Source organism: Larus michahellis, chromosome 5 (assembly GCF_964199755.1).
Source record: "Larus michahellis chromosome 5, bLarMic1.1, whole genome shotgun sequence".
In the NCBI taxonomy this organism is placed as follows: domain Eukaryota; kingdom Metazoa; phylum Chordata; class Aves; order Charadriiformes; family Laridae; genus Larus; species Larus michahellis.
The window spans coordinates 57,887,747-57,908,775 of record NC_133900.1 but is presented as its reverse complement, the minus strand read 5'-3'; the positions used below and the strand labels follow the sequence as shown (position 1 = coordinate 57,908,775).

The window sequence follows — 21,029 nt, the reverse complement described above, 5'->3', positions numbered from 1 at the left end:
TGAAGGACAGTGGAGTACAAGCTATTTCCTTCTTTTCTTCACAAAGAATGTGTTAAATTTTTTTATCTTTGCCTTTTTTTTTTTTTTTTTTTTTTAAACCTAAGTGGTGGTCCGTAGTCTTCTGGTTTTAAATATACAGCATATAAATAAAACCCAGAAATCAAATCCTCAGATGTTATTTGCGATATATTCCCAGTAGCACTATGGAAATAGCTATTTATTTATTTATTTATCTATTTTGACAAAAAATGTATAGACACAGGTAAATATATCAACCTCTCCATATAATTATCTCAGTGTTTTTAAGGCCTTCAGTGTAGCCTTTACGTTTTCTTGGGGAAATTTGTAATTAGGAAAACAATAGGAGAATATCCAGTTGTAAATGTTACAACATGCCAGATGTGCACACTCTGAGGGACTGCAGGCCTTGGGCAGCTCCCGCTGGCACAGGGACACCCCAAGGGACTGCAGCCCATGGCAACTTTCCTAAAGAAGTGTCCGCACCTTAGTGCAAGCGTTGACTATATTAACTTGTGTGGGAAAATGTTGTCTGTTGGGAAGTGGAACGGCAGAAATCTTATAAGAGAAACCTGGGCATTTCTTCCTTCTGTTTTTGGATGGCCTGTGTAGGATATGTACCTTTCCATTGCAGTTTCCTTCTCATGCCCAGTAATCTGCTGCATTTGGCCAGTGGAGCACTGTTTGCCCTTCCTGATACTGCCATCACATAGAAGATGGACATACTAACTCAATTTTTTAAGGGTTGCACAGAGTGTTATGATTGTAGACAGTAGGGATAATTACTCAAGCATTCGGGAAAGGGATTATTTTTTTTTAAGTTGGATGCATACTATACCTGTTTAATGACACATGCCTCTGATTTGAATATCTATATAGCAGTACACTATATTAATAAAAGGTATGTTATTTGGGTTCAGATCTAGCTATCTGACACATCTCCATAAATGGGTGGAGGTTGTCAGAACTCAAGAACTATATGAGATTATTCCCTTGTAGGCATCCACGTTTGTAATAGGTGAGCTTGCATCAGTTGTGAAGAGCAGCAAATGCTATGGGAAGGCTGGAGACACGGCACACAGTGGGTGACCTATATCTTTGTTCCATGGCTTTCCTTGGCAGCAAAACCAGTTTAAAAAGTCCTCCCCAGTCATTTATTTCTCCTACTCCCCTGCAGTCCACTATGTGTTGTGTTTGCAGGACCGCACTATAAACAAGATCAGTTCAGCAATCTGATTGAAAAATAAGCCTGAAAAAAGTATAATTTGTTTTTCAAAAAGGCAGATCAAGAGACAACTTGATTTTAATGAAGAAGCCTGCTTATGGGGAGAAAACACAGAGTCTTAAAAGTGCTTTAGTAGAGAAAGACCCACCATAGCTGTGAGCTCAATCCAGATGCATTCAAATTAGAAACTGAGCTCAACTTCTTAATGTTGTTGGTGACTATTTATTTGAAAAAGTGCCAAGGAAAGTGACAGATATTCTAGGTTTTGAAGTTTTCAAATCATAACTGAGTACCTTTCTGGGAGATTTGCTCTAGCCGTATAGAAGTTATTTGCTCCTCCTGCATCTTATAAAATATGCAGAAATAATTGTTGGAAATTCTCTGGTTGGAAAGATAGCAGAGAGCGAACTAGGGTATCTAATAATCACTCTTAGCCTTAAAATCCATTAACGTGCAAAGGGTACTTAGTTTATGGGGCATATGGTCTTACAGAGTTCATTTCTGACATACTCGAAAAATGTCAGTCATAACTCACTAGTATTTTTGCCATATGTAATCTGGATTGTTTGAAACAGTGCTGCATGCTGAATTCTTTGTTTCGGAAAATATAGGTTTTGTTTATTTGTCTTTTTTTTTTTTCCTTGCTAAGCAGATTAACTCCAGGCTTGGCTGAATAAATAAATTAGAAGTTAATGGTTTCATTTTGGATAGAGTCAATAGCAAGCTAGGAACAGGATGACTGTGACATTTAGAAAAGGATGTGTTTGTGTTCTTCCTAGTTCAGGCAATACCTGATGAGTAGAACGAAATAAACTGTATCTCTTTAGCATTTTGATGATGCCTCCAAGAGAAGTTTTTTGGGTATCTGCACACAACAGAGCTGAAAATTTCACTAAGAGAGCCTGGAAGCCATACATCTATCCGTTAGAACAGTGGTGAATGGGAGAGATTTTAACCTCTTCTGTAAAAGATACGTTTTTTTGAAGTGATTTGGTACCTTTGCATTACAGCAGAAATTTTAGATACTGAAGTAAATAAGACTAATAAGATAAATAAGAACACAGCTGTGAAATTTTTCATCACACATATCAATGAGAATCATCAGAGTGCAGTAGAAATGTATCTTCCGATCCAGTTTGAACAGAAGGAAAAAGATTCATATGATCAAATTAATGATGAAATTTTGCAAAGAAGCAGGATATCAGCAAAGACACCGGGACATTAAGAGTACATCTGGAATGCATGACTGTGGAGTTGATACTTTTATGGTGTTAGAAGATAAACAGAATGAAAGAATTTACAAAGAATCTGTTTTTTAAGTTTGGTTAAAAACAACAGCTTCTGAAAGAACTGAGTTTCCGAATTTTGTATTAGATTCTGCCTAACCAGGAGATGAAGCGAGTCTGAAATAGGCTATATTGCATTTTTCTCAAAAGAATTGGATGAGGCTTCAAAAAATCTGTTTCCAAGTGATCTCTGTAAAGTGCTTCATATCACTGGCCAGAGTTTTTGAGCAGCAATTGTGTACAGGGAAGGAAAACTGTAGCTAAGACAGAAGATACTACACGCTGGTCAAGGATGTGTCTAACAAAATTAGGAGAGCTGCGCTGGAAAACCAGGCTCCAGCCTCAGGGAGTGGTGCTGGGCTCTTCAGATATTATTCTTTTGCAGCATAGATGTGTTTCACGGTGATTTTATATATGGAGATAGAATGAACATTTTCAGACTGAGCAATTACAAAATGTTATTGATGTCTCATTTTCCTTTTGATATGAAGAGGTTGAAAATCTGCAAAAAGAAAAAATAAATTGTTTTATATTGCTTTACACGTGCTAAGTTTCTAGGCTCCGGCTCCACAGTGACACTTAGATCACCTTTTTGTAACACATTGGAGCTCTGTGTATGTACAGAGAGCAGAGCTGTTGGGGGCCATTTAATGAACAGAATTGATATTTTCTTTTTTAGCTTTTTTGCCTGCTGTTGACAGATTATTTTTTTTTTTTAGTAGCGTGTTTGATACTGGCACTACATTGAATCACACAGCTGTCTCCTGCATTTGACAGGAATCACATTCTGGCTGCAGCCAGGCAGAGGGGTAGCGAAGCCGTATGAAAGGCCGCCTGTGTTTCCCAAAACAGAAGAGGAAATTTGGAGTGATTGTATTAAAACTGAATTGGCTTTTATTCTGTATTCCATTTTACCAAGGTAGCTTGTTTTCTGCTGCTAAAGCCTAGATCAGAAGTGAATAACTCGTAGGAAATGAATACCAAGCCAAGAGCGGCAAGATTGCATTTGTGTCATGAGGTGACTGGCTGGGCATGCAGGTGTGTTCAGGGAGATCTAGTAAGATCCAGGGAGACCCAGCAATCTTCCTTGGGCGAGTTTCATGCCAGAGCAGGGGTTCAGCCGCCGCTGCTGGGAGACCAAGTCTGCTGCAGCCCCATCCAGAGAGTTGTCACACCTGTATTGCATGGAAGTTCCTGCAGCTCTGATTGCCCTCACCTAGAGAAGTCTGGAGAAGGAGGAATATGTTGGGTTCTGGTCCTTATTCGGGGTTTCGAGTCATGCTCTAATGTGACTAACAGTAAAACTGGGAACTAGTTCATTCTAAGAGTTTAAGAAAAAAACCTGTTAATACAATTGCTGACCAAACCAAGGAATCTGCTGCAAATCCTGGTAGTTTTACTGTTGCAATTTGTAAGAATTTAATTATCCTGAGTCCCCTTCCCACCTCTGGTGAATAAACTCCATTGATAATGATCTCCTTTTATGAACTGATACAAGGCATTCATTGATTCTGCATTTGTTCATGACAGCTACAAAATCTTATTAATGTGAGAGCTCTATTGTCTGTTATATCCTACTGTAATTCAGAAAGTTTAGTTCTGCTGTGGAAAAAGATTCATCTATTTTGATCTCTGTATGTCTCTTCAATCTAGTGAAATGGGCAATAATGTAAAATTTTTCAGGTAACCAAGATAAAAGAGAGTACAGGGGAAAAATAAACAAAAATAAAAGGAAAAAAAATCCTATTGCCTTAGAAATAATTCATATTGCCATGTATTCATGGTAATATGAATCTCCTATACACGCCTTTCATCAACTCCATATATTCTTTTTATGTGATTATCCCCTAGTGCCCTTCTGAGGGGCTCGAAACAGGTCCACCTCTTCCCTGCCTCAGTCTGATATACATCATTATTTTAACCACAGGTTTTCTTCCATGCTTGTCTGTATCATCCAATAATAGATACAATACTATCAAGAGTAAAATATTTTGAGCAGTTTTACTCTTTCTCTCTAAATAGCCATCAGTCTTTTGAAGCACGTATTCCCTTCTCTGTTAAGCTCCCTCTTACCAAAACATTTTCAAGGATTCCTTAAATGGGCCCATTCATTAACAGCAGAAATGTCAGGAAACTTTCCTGCAGCCCTTTTGTCAGTAGACAAAGTTCTCTTGAGGCTCTGGCTGCGTGATGGTTGGATAACGAAGTACTGAGGCTATGAGAGCTCATTTAGCAAGGCTCTTAAGTCTCCCAAGAATTGTTTCTCTGCTTGGGTACCCCTTTGCCACCTCCGTCATCCGTCACTTGAGGTGGCTTAGGCTGAGGTTGTTCCCCTGTGCCAGGAAGAAAAGCAGAGTGTAGCTGCAGCCGGACCACTTCTCCAGCCTTCTGAAAGTCCATTGTTGAACAAAGAATAAAGGGAAACAAAATAGAAATAGAGATAGCAGTGGCATTTGATGCAGTAGAAGTATCCCTTTGCCAGGTGGTGTCACTGCAGTAGCCAGTGAACCTGGGCTGGAGCAGCTGTCTGGCTCCCCGGACATACAAATCTATCCGAGGAGGATTCAAGGAACTGTTCTTTTATTCCTGCTGTAGCTTGTTATTGATTTCTCTCCTTGCACCGTTTTACTCAGCCAGGCAAGGAAGATTAGGGAGATTATCTTTGGGATATGTGCCATCCAGTTACCTTGATTGTACTTAAGAGATTACAGGGGTATAACTGTGGTGCAACTGGAGGTCAAGGCTGAGACTACGCAGCCTTGAGTGCTTACATCTGTTGTGCTTCTGATACATTTACTCCTTGTGATTCTCTGTTTAATTTATCACTTGCTTCAGGTTAATGTATTGCCAACCACGGCATTAAAAGATTGCAGAGGGTCAAAATTCTGACATTGGAGTAAAAATTGTAAGATATGAAAAATGGGAATTTTGAGTTTCTTTTTTATTTGCCTTATTGACTGAAGCGTCCTGCCTGTGTAGCATTTTGTCAGCTGTGCTGAACGTTGCCTACAGTGATTTCACTTAATGGTATTTCCTGTGTTATCCCCACACTTTACTACAGAAAGGAGCAGTGGCTTGCTGTGCGATCCTTGTCATCTTTTATATTCTTCGGTCTTCAAGGTGTAATTGTATTTGTGTCATAGCGTTTCTTATCGTGGTTAGTAATACAGTAAACCATATAGAATGTTTATTGAATATAAAATTCTATAAAGTATTAGCAGACTTACAGGCTGGTGAGTTACTAAATGTAGATGGTATGGGGCTGTGTACTGTGAAAAAAACGCATTTCTCTTCCCTTCCTCCTCTAAACCTCTTTCCTTCCTCCCACCTATCCTCAGCTCCCCAAAAACACGGCTCTTAATTGTTTAATGCTTTTGTGCTTCTTGACTCATAATTGATTTTTGATTTGGTGTTCATTCAGCCTTCTGTGAAAACAGACTCAACTGCATTAAAAGCATATAATTTTGGGAAAATGCTAGAGTGATCATGTTGGTATCTCTGAGTTAAAAGTAAAGAAATAATTCAGAAGCAGTGTGGTTGTTTTTAAGAAGTGATATTTGATCATTGCTCTGTACTTGCTGGAAGAGCTTTTGGGTGCTTGCTTTCCATTGCATGGCTGAACATGCACAGTTATTTCAATGTCATGTGCACACCCTCAGATTCATTTATATTGTTTAATAGACCAGGTCTGTCCATGTGATATGACGTTTCTTTGAAGTGGTGCTCATCTTTAGTACAATTTGGCCTTCTATACATGTCTAATTATTTCTAGTATCACTTTGAAACTGTCTTTGTGTTTATTTGAACAATTGTGTTCTTTGCTACTGATGAAAGGTATAAACACAGCAGCTTACAAGTCCCTGAGAGAGCAGGAGTGGTATGACCTGTCACTGGATGCCTTGTTTAATAATACCAGTTTTTAATATGCAGTCTTTGATCGCTTTCAGCATTCATTTAGCATTTTTGTAGAAAAGTAATTCAGATTCAACAGTTTTCCAGCTGCCCTTAATTCTAATTCCATGATCAAGTTGAAATTCTTACTTGTTTGGAAATTGTCTGCTTTCTTTAGCATAGTTAAGAAATCATAGCTTTTGAATTAAAAAAAAAAAAAAAAAACAAAAAAAACCAAACACCAAAAAACCCACAACAAACTAAAAACTAAAACCAGAACAAAACCCAAAAAGCTCAAATCTTGGTTTTTTAATGATATTTCTATTTGTATGTTTAACATTTCAAGTGATCTCAATAAGGTGTGTTTTTATTTTCTCCTGTTTTCACAGGACCATAGAAAATAGATGTGGAAAGGATGTTGAGAGGTCCTTTTCCAAAACATAGTCGTCTGCCTAAATGAGTTCTGACAGATATTTGTCTAACATACTCTTAACAATTCCCAAAGATGAAGATTACTTTACTTTCCTAGGCATTTCATCCTCAGTGTGTATGACCTGGCCCTACTATAGAAGGATATTCTGATGTCTAACCTAAATCTCCTTAACTGCGATTTATACCCAGTATTTAACTGCAGGTAGACAGAAGACAATTTATTCCATTTTCCTTGGGGTAGTTGTTTGTGTTATTTGAAGGCTGTTTTCTCTTTACTCTCATCCACCATAGGGAAATGACCCTGTGGACTTGATTGCGTAGTGGATTTTAAGAGTACTTTGTAGGCGTCTTTGGTTGCACCTATAGGTAGACCTATCCCTGGCCCTGGGATGGTCCACTGTCTTGAACCTATGAGTAGTTCCACAGATTTTTAGTGATGAACATACAGACATCTGTGCTTAGTGTGCTATAACATTACCCAGTAAAGAGAGGAGGATGAAGGAAACATTGTGTCAAAGGAATTCACAGAATATAGTGCACAAGAAGCACCTTAGCAAACAGAACCAAGAATTGTCATGGGGATTTAGATTTAAAGAAAAAAAAAAAAAGGGAGTTTTGGACAATATATAGTTAGTAGCATTGGAAGTCTCATCAGAGCTCTACAAAAGAAAAGCTTACAACCTGAAAAGATGAGATAAAGCTAATGGAGAAAATTGGATGGCATTTGGGAATGACAGCCTATTTCTGATACAAAATGCCATTGGCGAGCTTTGCAAAAACAAAAAAGAGAGAGAAGTGAGAATGACGGCAGCATGGATGCTTGGGTCAACAAGACATGGGACAGAGCAAACATGTGCAGAGCAAAAGCAAAGTAGTAGAGAAATGGGAATGCCACAGAGAAAAATGAAGTCGGGGTTATAGCAAACCTGGAGAAAGATTCTGCCTTCGGACACCCAAAAATACACAGACTCTCTCGTTTGAGCACAGCAATGAAAGGGAAGCACAAGAATTCAAATACTGAATGTATATAAGAAAGCAGCCTGGCGATAAACAAATATCTGAGTAGTTACAATAAGAAATGTTCCAAATTCTGAAGGTCTCTAACATCAGTAAAGAAGATCTTTATAAATAATTTGAATAAACCATGTGTGAATAGCATAATTACAGAAAAATTAGATGATCAGCGGGACTTTGAGTAGTCTGTGGAATGTGGAGAGAGAAAGCATGAGGTCCAGCAAGAATGCAATTGCAGTAGTCCAAGCATAAAATCATAAAAGAATGAATGCTTTCCTTATAGGATCTGCTGAGATTACAGCCTGAGGTAGTATCTGTGGCCTTAGGTAAAGCGATAAAAAATCTGATTCCTTGAATCAAGATATTTCTTCTCTCTCAGGAGTCCTTGCTAGTTAACTCTTTACTGACAGTAAATTCTGTCTAGCAATATTTGCTGATATACCATCTTTGTGTGCTTTTCATCTGTTGAGCAGTGGGTATCATGTCAGTAGAAGCAGCCTGGTCTAGTGGGAGGTGTCCCTGGCCCATGGCAGGGGGGTTGGAACTAGATGATCTTCACGGTTCCCTTCCAACTCTGACCATTCTGTGATTCTATGACATGACAATTTAGCTTTGTTTTAGCTAGGTTATCAACAGTCTGTGTCATTCAGGAATGTTAAAGGTATTGTGCATGACATTTGCAGTTTTCCTTACTTTGCCAATTAATTTTCCCAGAGGATTATGTCATGATTGTGGGCAGAAAGTTTCACAGGATTCTTGCAAGGTAGTATAACTGAAGGACTGTTTTGCTTCTTGACGGAGAAAGAAATCACTGCCAAAAGAAGTAATAGTAAGGCTGAACTAGAAATCTGAAAGTGTAAATTCTGAATGGAAGGAACAAAGTTCAAGGAAGTGGAAAGACAATTTTACTTGCTAAAACCAGGATCCGTTGAATTCTTGCCTCAGAAAAAAATTGGCAGCAAACAGTCTGAGTGTACAAACCTCTTTGCTTGGTAACAGTCACTACCAAGAGAAAAGTAAGACCTCATTTGTTGTGGTAAACTTCTCCAGTTCAACCACTCATTCTTTACCTGATGCCTCCACTCTGCTCAAAATTAATTTTGCTGTCTTTCTGCATCACGTGTTTTAGCTCTTTGTGCGCTGCTTCTGCTGACTCAGCATCTCCCACCCCACCCCGAGACACGAGAACCACAATTGTGCTTGTCCTCTCAGCTCGCACCTCTGCCGCCACAGGCCACCCATGCAGCCACTGCTGCCCCACCAGAGCTTGGGGAAGGAAAGTGCCTTATCTACATTCACTGGAGTTTTGCATTTGTTTGTGGCACTGTATAAATGTTTTATTGTAATAATGTGGATGATAATTTTGCTGAAAGCTCCTGGCATCACAGGAGAGTAAGGGTTTTCTAGAGGTTTTCACGTGAAAAAAGGTTTCATTACTCCTTGCTTCACTCCCTGCTTCACTTCCATCCTTACTTAATGGATAATGACAGGAGCTTTTCTCACACTGCAAAAGAGAAAGTGAATTCAGTATTAGATGTGGTGTAATGTGGGCTACCCAGCCATATCTTCAAGGCAGGAGATGAAGCGTTCTGTACAAGTAAGAGGCTGTTTAAAGAACCTGTTGGGATCAGTTGCTGTGTTTTGCTGGCATTTCTGTGGCAGAACAGTTACTGTTTTGTACTCAGATGGAAAGAACTGAAGTTCTGTTGGACTCTCTGCTTCTGACTGATTTTTGAGTACAAGAGAAGAGATTTATTAACAGGATGCTAAATAAAAATCTACTTCAGCACACAGTTCAACAAGAAAGTCTTTGAAAACAGCATTGAGCTGTCATTGATAAGGAAACTGCATTTAGGTTCTTTTGTGTTGAGATGTCAGACATGTAAAAATACTTTAAGTAATGATTAGTTATTTAATGACAATTTTTTGTTCATATTAAAAATCTTTCCATTGTATTATTTCTATTCATGTCTTTTTTTTTTTAAATTAATTGCCATAATTGAATCCTGCTTGTTGCCTAAAGCATGACTGCCATGCTTTGCCAAGTATTCAGCATTTCTCAGCAATACTCGTGTTTTCTTCAGTCTTAACTGGATCCTTACAGAATTTGTTTTATTTCTCTCTTAGAGTTCTACAAAGTTGTTTCCTTGAGATATGTATATATACATACGTATATTTATATGTATATATATTTAAGCCAATTTTCCCCAACTCATATTCTTTTGACATTTTGGTGGCTTTATTTCATATTCACTCCACCGCCTTAGTTATTTTTCCAGTAATAAGGTGACCAGAACTGTATATATTTTCTCAGTTAAGTACCATGGTCATAAAGAGTTTACAAGCTTCCAGTCTTCGTGACTAGATGTCATTTCATATGTAGCCCCAACGTCTGCCTTTATGCTGCCATCCCCTATTGCAAACTCACGTCCTTTTTTCTGTTTGCTAAGCTTAGTTCAGCGTTGCTAGTTCCCAATTTATTTCTTCTGCTTAATATTAGTATTAAATTATTTTCCCCAGCTGTGCATTTTTTGTCTGAGAAGTTTGGAGTGAAGAAGCTGGGAAAACTGAAAGAAAGCTGTTGCAGTATTCATGCCTGAAATTCTTGAGAAATGAATGCAGAGTGTTGACTCTCATGTTATTACTGTTGGATATTCCAGTGGATTTGTCCACATAGAGAGATAAATTAGCATTGTGTGCTATAATATACATGAGCTGTATGTCCCACTTCTTATGTGTAACTGCTGTAAATTATATCTGATCCTCTTTAAGCTATGTTATGCTTTACCCTGGACAAAATAGTTTTTAATTCTTTAGCTACCTGGGGATTATTTTTTTAGATTAACTTTGTTTATGTTGTTCCAGTCTTCCATTGACTCTCATCCAGATCTTAGAAAATCATTTACTTTTTTCTTCCCTTGCCTTTTTTTTCCCCCCTTCTTTTCAAGAAGTCATTTCCCATGAAAGTCAAAGCAGATCACAGCTTTAGTACCAGCTTGTGTACTGTAGCCAGAAGGCAGTGACTGATCACCTCAGAGTGGGGGGATACAGCATGTTGATTAGCATTGCGTTGAGACATTACTGTCTCTGAACTTTCAGATGCATTACTCTCCTCCTTCCCTCCCCCACCCCCCATATTCAATTCTCCTGGTCAACTTACTGTTTGTAAAATAGAAATTATGAGAAAGGGAGTCATTTTGTATCTTATTTTTCTCCAGGATTTACAGATAATCAGTACAGATGAAAACCAGGTGTTTGTGGCTGTTCAGGAGTGGTACCAGACAGACACGTACAACCTGTACCAGTCTGACCCGCAAGGTGTTTACTACTCTATCCTGCTGGAGAATGTCCGGAGCACAAAGCAGCCAGAAGAGAATGTCCTGATAGATATTCTGGAGGTAGGTCTTTATCTCTTCCAATATGTGTAGTCTCGGTAGAGTTTTAGTTTGGTTTTTTTTTTTTTTGATTGAATATAATTAATTTTACATTAATATATTTTCATAGTTGTTTTTAATGTAAAAAGACTAGGATTTCTTTCTTATTGATAGTGCATTGTTACTACTTACGTTTCCCACTTGCCCTTGTGCTGTGTGTTCTAAGAACAAGATTCTTGGTATGAGGTTCCATGGATGTGCAAAAGCAGAATTGGCTGAGTTTGGTTTTTTATTTTAAAATATTGAGAAGTGAAACTGGCAGCGCAATTTATTATTGAAGTAAGAAGTTATGCAGCTGCCTATGTACAGCTTTTTTCTTCTAGGTGACTTGGTGATACGCTTTCTGACTCCGAGCAGGACATCTTTTAGCCAGTAGGGTCTTAAATAGTAATTGCGTGAGCCTTGTGCTAGGTTGTGTCAGCTCGGACAAGCAAAGAATGGACAAAATTAGATACTGGGCAGCAAATCCTCTTGCTTTCAGTAGGTGTCTTGTGCAAACAGCATTTGCTATGAGACTGTCCTGTAAACAAATCTATCTTGTATTTTCACATCAGCTCACTTGGCACAAGAAAAGACTGAATACAGTATTTTGGAAGAGTAGCACAAACTGTTATCAGTTCCATTCCTGTTGATGATGATATTTAAATGTTATAAGGTGTTGTCGTGGTTTAACCCCAGATGGCAGATAGGTCCACGCAGCCACTCACTCCCCCTGTGCTCCCCCCTGCCCTCCCCCACCCCAGTAGGATAGGGAGAAGAGGGAGAAAAAGGAGAAAAAAAAAAAAAAAAAGAGAGAAAGAAGAAAGAAACCCAAAATCCAAACAAACAAAACCCAAACCTCATGGGTTGACGTAAAGACAGTTTAATAGAACAATAACGGAAGAGAAAATAATAATGGTGAAAGAATATACCAAAAAAAAAAGTGATGCAATACAGTTGCTCACCACCTGATGATCACTTGCCCAGCCCATCCTGAGCAGAGATCGTGGGTCCCTGCCCACTGGCCAACCATCATTTATATACTGACCATGACGTCTATGGTATGGAATACTCCTTTGGCCAGCTTGTCCTGTCTATGCTCCCTCTCAGCTTCTTTGTGAAGCTGAAAAAGTCCTTGAGTTAATAGAAGCATTACTTGGCAGCAACTAAAACAGTATGTGTTATCAACATTATTCTCATACTAAATCCAAAGCACAGCAGCTACTAGAAAGAAAATTAACTGTATCCCAGGTGAAACTAGGACAGGTGTACATTTGCTCTGGTTCTGTTCTTTCTTGTAGCATGGTAGCACTGGCCATTATCAGGGTATTAAACTAATGGACCTTTGGTCCGACAGTTTGGCCACTGCTACTCTCTAATCTGCCTGGTGTTAGTTAAAAAAAAATATCTTTATACGTGCACTAGATTTTTCTGGAAAATGTTTGTAGTAATTCAGGGTACAAGTCATACATATACAGAGCTGTTAAATGGCAGTAATTAGACTCTTCTAGGTAGGGGGAAATGACAGTAGTTTTCCCCCCACCTTATCTCCTCCATCTTTGTTTAACCTTTTCTTTCCGAATGGCTCTAGTAAAGCAAAAATTGTATCATTACCAATGGTTATTTTCTAGACTCTACCTCTTTAGAAATGAGGCTTCTTAATGAGTGAAGCTACACATTGTGTGTAGCCACATTCCCAGAGGGTCATTTGTTGAGAGCATTAGTTTGCAGCTCTTTGCTCCTGGTCACTCCTGTGGGATGCAAAGCTCAAAGGGAGTTGGGTGCAATCTCTTTTCCCTGTGTAGCATGTCATTTCAGATAAGTTGTACAGAGATGCCACCCCTGGATGTCCTTTTTTCTGAAAGAGTTATTTACTTAATTCAGTTTCACTGATGATTTCATAAATTCACAATGCTGCTGAGGGCACATTTGATAATGCGCAAGAGAAAGATATCCTATATTATCGTGGGTGCTGGATTAATTTGTAGGGTTGCATTAAAAAGAAAATGTGCACGTGATAAAGAGTAATAGGAAAAACAATACATGGAGCCATACATTTCAATTTTTTAGAGCTATTTTTGGAATAGACTTGCATTATAGTAGAACGCTTTTATTTGCTTACAGTAAGAAAGCCTACAGCTTCCAGGTAGCTTATATGATAAATAACTAGTGTTCATTTTCTGTACTAGAATGGGATCGAGTACTTGTATCTACAAGTAGCATATGGATTATTTACACAGTAATAAATAGCTGCTAAATATAACATGTATTGCAGTCCTTGAGGATGGTATGTTTTTGGTTTAGTCTGGGTTTTCTCTCTGGGCATTTTGATGCAAGTATCCCATCTTGGCAAGAGGAATCTTCAGTGCAACACTGAGACAGTCCTGAACGGTTGACCAGTTCTCTTTCCACCAGTGCATAATTCTCCCTAAAATTTGCACTGTTCATCTTCGTTATCTTCTGCTGACCTCACTTCATCTTTTACTTGTACATCTGCTGTAAAATCTTTTATAGGTTTCTACCTGTCTGCGTTCATTTTCTTTTATATGCTTTATCTTTTTTTTTGTACTGTATTTCTTTTCATGTTGCATATGAGAAAGGGGAATAATTCCAAAATACTTGTTCAAAGAAGAAAAGACAAAGAAAGGAGCATGCCCTTGGAGCACAGGAAAGGAGCATAGACATTTGTGACTGTACAAAAGGAGTGTGTCCTTGAAATTGTATCAAGTACTGCCAATGTGAACCAGTCACAAATTTGACATAGGCATATTTGCAAAATGGGCACACGAATGTAATACTTCTAGATTGGATCTTGTTATGACTCCTCATATGGGTAAGAGCTACACAAGTTGCAGTACACATTCTTCATCCTTTTTTTCCCAAACAATAAATTGTATATATTTAAATTTTAATCATAAACTTCTATTATATAGCTGTATTTTTTGTATTTCAGTAACTGGTTCTAATAAACACTGTGGGGCCATCTGAGCAGTGCTTCTTGCTACCAAGTAGTATAGAATATTGTTTGGCTGTAAAATCAGTAATGTAAAAATGCAGAAATTAATGTGTCAGAATACATCATCATAGCAGGAAACCCATTTAGAGAATAGGTTTATAAGGCACCAAGTGCCTTATGAGCATAGTGGGGTACCACTAACCCCTAGAATCATAGAATCATAGGGTTGGAAGGGACCTCTGGAGATCATCTAGTCCATCTCCCCTGCCAGAGCAGGGTCACCTAGACCAGGTTACACAGGAATGTGTCCAGGCGGGTTTTGAATGTCTCCAGAGTTAGAGACGCCACCACCTCTCTGGGCAGCCTGTTCCAGTGCTCTGCCACCCTCCAAGTAAAGAAGTTCCTCCTCATGTTTAGGTGGAACTTCCTATGCTCAAGTTTGTGCCCATTACCTCTTGTCCTGTCCCCGGGCACCACTGAAAAGAGCCTGGCCCCATCCTCCTGACACCCACCATTTAAGTATTGATAGTGTTGATTTTAAGTGTTGATAACATTAAGTGTTGATAACATTAAGTGTTGATAACACATCCTGATAACATGATAACATTAAGTGTTGATAAGGTCCCCCCTCAGCCGTCTTTTTTCCAGACTGGAGACCCAATTCCCACAGCTTTTCTTCATAAGAGAGGTGTTTGAGTCCCCTAATCATCTTGGTAGCCCTTTGCTGCACCCTCTCCAGCAGTTCCGTGTCCTTCTTGAGCCGGGGAGCCCAGAACTGGACACAGTACTCCAGGTGCGGCCTCACCAAGGCAGAGGGGGAGGATGACCTCCCTCGACCTGCTGGCCGCACTCTTCTTGATGCACCCCAGGATGCCATTGGCCTTCTTGGCCATGAGGGCCCTGAACTGTTTTGGAAAATCGGTGCTCTGAGAACTAATCCAAAAGTCTGAAGAAGAACAAAGGAAAGGTACTTTTGAGTTTCCTTCCTTCTGTCTTGGGTAGATACTGGACTGCTCATCAGAGTAACTGAACACTCAACAATGTTGAAATGTCTTCTCTTCCGTAGCACCTTATTATTAATGTGAATCTTTTTCCTTCTTGGTAGAAAGATGCTAATCTACCAATTTTAGATTAGGGAATTGAGTCAAGGAGTAGAAAGTATGGAAGAATTTGGATGCCTCAGCATCACGGTTGAATCCAGAAGGCAGATTTGACATACAGCATTTAAAGACAGGTTCGGATGTGTAATTACATTACATACCGGACAAATAAAATAGAAAATGCTACCGGGGGGATGGGCTGTTTTAAAACCGCCATTTTTTACACAACATATTTTATATTAGTTACTGGTTTTTAGGTTAATGCATCACTCCAAACATCATGCTTCTGAACTTTCTCTGAAGATAGATGCCTGAAACTTATTTATTATTTCAAGCAAGATTTATGCCTTTCATTCAACATAGCACTGCTGAAGTGCTGGTTGGCTTGTATCTGTTTTTAGGAGCAGCGGTGAGAGAAGTTAAGTGAGACACTGGAAGAATTTTTTTCATAACCTTTCTGTCTGATAGATTCAAAGACTTGTGTGCCATATTCTAGAGAGGAGAAGTTACTCTTAGCACTTGGATAGGTTAGAGATGGGAATGGGAATGCAGAAAAATTTTAGGCTGACTCCCATTGAATGATTATATGGAATGATTAAATATTCATTAAACAAGAATGAGAGAAAAAGAGAGACAGAGAGAGGAAATAAAAATATTCTTGATTCTTGATTGTTTTTGCCATCCAAAAATGAAGAGGGAAACCTCACTTGCAGTCCCTGATCTAATTATTTTTTAAATAGTTAATATTGTGTTCACTGGAAGAAAGACATGCACAGAAATTGAACCCCAAGTCTGTCTTCTCAAGTAAATGTTTGAACTGCCAGGCTTTTCAGTAATATCCATGGCTGTGCCGTCTCTGGAAGACAGAATATGTAATAAAGCCCCAGAAAGATGAAAGTGCGCTGAAACTGAAGAAAGCAGGTTCCTAGTTTCTTCCCTCCCCTTCCTTTTCTCACCTGCACTGCAAAGTGGTTGACTTTTTTAGTATGTCTGACCTGGAGGTGATTCTGAGCTTCCAGCATGCTGGAGAGTGAGCCAACAGCACACACATGGCATTTAAGGAAGAAGGAACTCATGAGAGAGTGCGGTATTAAAATGTCTCTACGGAATTTGGTTATCTAAATGTAAATATATTTCCAAGTTCTAGGCTATTACCATAACCAGCAGGGCATTCTTATTCTCTGTAGATTTGGGTCAGTTCCTTAGAAAAAAGCATATATTTCTAAACAATAGATACCGAATCTGTAGCTTGATGAAAGGGATGCCTTCCTTTCACCCTAAATGCAGACTTCTGTTAAATTAATGTCAAAGGGAGTTCATAACTGGTAGTAGGAAAAAAAGGAAAAGTATTTTAGGTATAAAATAAATAGTAAGTCCAGGAATGAATCAGGTCAGTAAGAGGCAACTATTCCTGATTATGTGAAGAGCTGGCTATCTTGTGCAGCCAGTTGTAGTGAATGGTTCGGTTTTGTTAAATGTCAGCACGTAAGCAGATTAGAGAGCTGTACTATGCTGGAAATGGTATATGAGTTGATATACATTTTCAACATTTTTTTTTTTTTAATCAAGAAACCTTATAAATAATTGCAAGGGAAATGAGAGCTCTTAAGGAAACCTTCAAATGTAATACAAGATCTTGTCTCGTGGCATTGGGTGGAATATTAACACATAACATAAATGTTAGGGGTAGAACTAAACACACTAAGGTGCGATTACTGTCTGCATTTATTTCCTACAAAAGGCAATTGTGCTTCCTAATTCAGTGTTATTTTGAAGGATATTATATTGTATTTTGTTACTGTAACCTATTTGTGTACTATTTGTATGATATGGGTCACAAGACTTCAGTGTAAAAGGCAGGTTGCTGTTATAAATTGCTTACATCATTTGTAGAATAACATTTTAGAGATGTCCATATTTTAAAAAAATGCAGAGCTGTAATTTTAACAGTAGTGAACAGTAAGGCCATGCTATTGTGATTTTCGTATATTGCTGTATAAACGACATGTGATTTGATTAGCCTTCTGACATGGAGAGCTGTATATCCTTTTAAAATACATTTAGAAATACAAATCAGTTCAATCAGTTAATAATTATTGTCCCCTTCTCGCATTCACCCTTTCCTGTTATCCTTTTGCCTTTGTTTCTTTTTTTTTACGAAGTATCCTTTTTTAAAATATCTTTAAAGTTTTCCTTTTTTTTTTAAAGTATCATTCACTTTCCTAGCGGAGAATCTACATGAGGTACGCAGTTCAGAGCCACAGAAGAGCAGCTAATCAGGGATAATCCTTGTTGAAAAAAATGTATATGTGCTGGTCATTAATTCTCTCTCCTGTATGCTCCAGGTCAGAGGTGTAAAAGGAGTCTTTCTGGCCAACCAGAAAATTGACGGGAAAGTTACAACTCTGATAACCTACAACAAAGGTCGTGACTGGGATTTTCTAAACCCTCCAGAAATTGATATGAATGGCAAACCGACAAACTGCAAACCTGTAAGTGGTTCTTTTTAGCCTGTCCTTTCTCTAAAGTGCACAGGAATTATTTGTATGGGAGGATGTGCAGTAGTTTTAACAGCCCAAGAGCTTTGCGCCAAGTTTACCAGCCAAACTAGTGGGCAAATCTACTTGCATTACATAGCAGTGGTGTCCCAAGTCATCTTGTAGTGTGAGTAGTCACGGCCCTGTCTGTAGCACTGCATTTCTTAATGTAGAGCTTACTTTCACACCAAGAAGACCTTTTTTTTGTGTGTCAACCACACAACGCAGTTCAGAATAATCACAACAGCCGTTTGTCTCTGGATATAAGGGGTGCATCATCAGTCAAATAGATACCAATACCTTTTCTCTTTCCATCTTTCATATTTCTGTTTCATCTTAAACCAAGGTAACCCTTGGTTCCCTGTTAAAGGGAACTCTTGACAGTTGCTTGAAAATAAACACCACAGTTAACTGCATGAAAAAGGCCTTTTTTTTGTAAGATGATGTTATTTCAGTTTGTTTAGATGTCCCAGCTACCCATAATATTTTGTTATTTTCGGGGCTGTACTGAAAACCTTGTATTTTTCTCACTGATTCTCTGCTCCTGGGGACTCCAGGCTCTGCGTCGATGGGTGAAATAAATACTTTTAGTCCTGCCACTGCCAGAGCTCTGATCCCTCTCCACGTAGCAGAAGTGGAGGGCTGGAGCTTCTGGCTCCCTTTGGAAGACCGTGCGGTGTGATCTTGAATTCAGCCTGCAGGGCCTGATCCGGAGCTCTCCGAGACGAGTGGAGGGCTGGCAGTGCCAGCAGCTCCCAGGCGATGCTGGTAGCCCACTCCTGGTCAGATTGCTGTGAGCGATATGACCTCTGGGTGCCACTGCATAAAGAGCAAGAACCAGTAAGTTGCTTAGCCAAGGAGAGACGATAGATGTGTCCAAAAGTCATTATGCTATTTTTTATAGCTTTTTTTTTTTCTAAAAAAGAAATTTCAGTACAAACAGTTGGTTTAAATCATCATTTTACCAGTTACCTGGCACCAAAAAACATACAATACTTGTTGCTGTTAGTTATAATTTTTAAGCAATTCTTCTGTCACAAGGGTTTTTTATACAATAATTTCAGTCTGACTTTCGAATTTGGAAATCTTTTTGCTGAGACAGTGGCAAACTATGCAGACATCACCAGAGATTCTTGTTAGCTAGATAGCTAATATTAACTGGATATTTCAGACTGGACTTTGGCTTCATGGGAAGCAGCTATTCCCTTTCTTTACAAAGACATACATTGCTGAAGCTGGTCGCTGACTGTGTTTTCATTATTGTAGGAACATAACTGTTACCAGTTCTGTTTTGTTTTTTTAAAACTTGTCATCTTCTTCCCCCACAAGCCTGATTGCTACCTTCACCTCCATCTCCGCTGGGCAGACAACCCCTATGTGTCAGGAACAGTCCATACGAAGGACACTGCACCAGGGCTCATAATGGGGGCAGGTAAATGCTTAAAATTATTTTTTGAGACCTGAAACGTGGCAGCAGTTCTTTGTAGATCTAGTCTTTTGGTTTATAACAATACCATGCTAGAAACATTGCCAATGTAAGGCTTTCCCTGTGGAATAACCCTTTATGGGATCTCTTGATCAAACAATTTAATAAAAGTTAATTGAACTCCCAGAGCTGCGTTTTCTAGGACAGATATGTAACAGGATACATTATGTTTCTCTGTGCTGTGTAATATCTCCTTCCTCATTAGTGCGATGGGGAGGAGTGACAGTGGCTGAAGGACTTGTCCTGCGTTCTTTTTCTCTAGAAGTGGGGTGTAGGGCCTCCAGCATCATGAATAGCCCAGAAAACTGATGTAAACAGTGGCCAAGCCTTTGTTCTTTATGCTTAGATAGAGATAATTTGTCTTGTCATTTTTATTAATTCTCTTTTTGCCTAAAGAGAGATGAAGTGAAAGAGGCAAATGCGTCTCTGTGATGGGAACAATGCTGGTTGTGGCTTCTCCATTATAACATACATATGGACCCATGGTACTGTGAAGTGGCATTTAATAAAAGGATTTCTATTGCAGTGGTGACTGCTCATCAAGAAAAATATTCTCATAACTCTGTTTTACTTCATATCCTTGTGATTCCTCTATTCATTTATTTCAGAATTATTGAAATGTTAACTGTTCTAAGAGGTTTTTTTGTAAAATTGCATTATTTTATGCTTGTTATGGATTATCTTTCTGCCTTAGCTTACACTAGTCTCTTAGAAATGGCTTACTAAATTGAGAATTTCCTGAGAATATCAAGGTGAGCATATTTGCTGTTGAAAGAAACTGACAGCTGCATTACTTCAATATAACTGCAGATTTCAAGTTTTCCCCTAGTGTTAATGGAGTTTAAAGTATTTACTTGAGGCAGACCTACCTAGTGAAATGCTGCTGTATTTTTATTGACACGAATGAGACTAAGAATTTCTACGGTGCCCTGGTAGATACATTTCTATTGGGTGTTTAATTCACTTTTTATGAATTCCAGTATTTCAATAAAAAACTTCCATCTCAGGGATCTTCTTTTTACATGAAGGTACTCCTATTCTAATGTAGGTTCTTAACTTTAGCCTCACCATATTGTACCTGAATGCCTTCTAGTAGCAAATGAAGCAATGGGGTTTAATTAATTAGTACATTACTTCTATTTCATTTTAATCTGTCCTTGTTTTATCTGATGTTGTGAACTGATATTCTTTGAGATACTGGATTGTTTTCATTTGGTTGGGTTTTGTGGTGTTTGACTGCACTGTTCTCTGAGATTATATTAGGGATAGCAGGTTGGAGAAGAGTATTTTGCCCTTAATTCCTTCCTGAAATGGGGCGAGATTTTATCCCTTTGACATTGTCTTACAGTAGCAGTAGGTAAACTTGTCAACAGCTTTCCTCAACGTGAATATGAGGGAACCTTTTTGATGACATCCAGATATCATTAAGAACTGGACTGATGTTAAACTTGACTTGATTGTGGAGCAACTTATAACGTAATGAAAATGGTAGAGGGGCACCATCCCTCATAGCATCGCTATGGAACTGCTATGAGGGATGGTGCTAATCTCTAACTAGGAGAGATGGTGTGAAAGTGAGAAAAATTTTCCCAAGAGTGGTGCAGTACATCCTTCCTCTGGTAGAAGGTCATGTAGTTGCAAATGGAGCTGGGGGATTTATTTTGGAGTCTT

General features: G+C 38.7%; 1 protein-coding gene across 10 annotated transcripts in view; it reads left to right on the top strand.

The window, feature by feature from the left end:
* Positions 1 to 21,029, top strand: part of SORCS2 (sortilin related VPS10 domain containing receptor 2) — a 575,679-nt gene that overhangs the window by 479,864 nt on the left and 74,786 nt on the right. For all 10 annotated transcript variants that reach the window (XM_074587510.1, XM_074587509.1, XM_074587507.1 and 7 more), the window contains exons 9-11: positions 11,085 to 11,264; positions 17,681 to 17,827; positions 19,202 to 19,304. In XM_074587510.1, the coding sequence (XP_074443611.1) occupies positions 11,085 to 11,264; positions 17,681 to 17,827; positions 19,202 to 19,304 (430 nt within the window). The remainder of the gene's footprint in view (positions 1 to 11,084; positions 11,265 to 17,680; positions 17,828 to 19,201; positions 19,305 to 21,029) is intronic.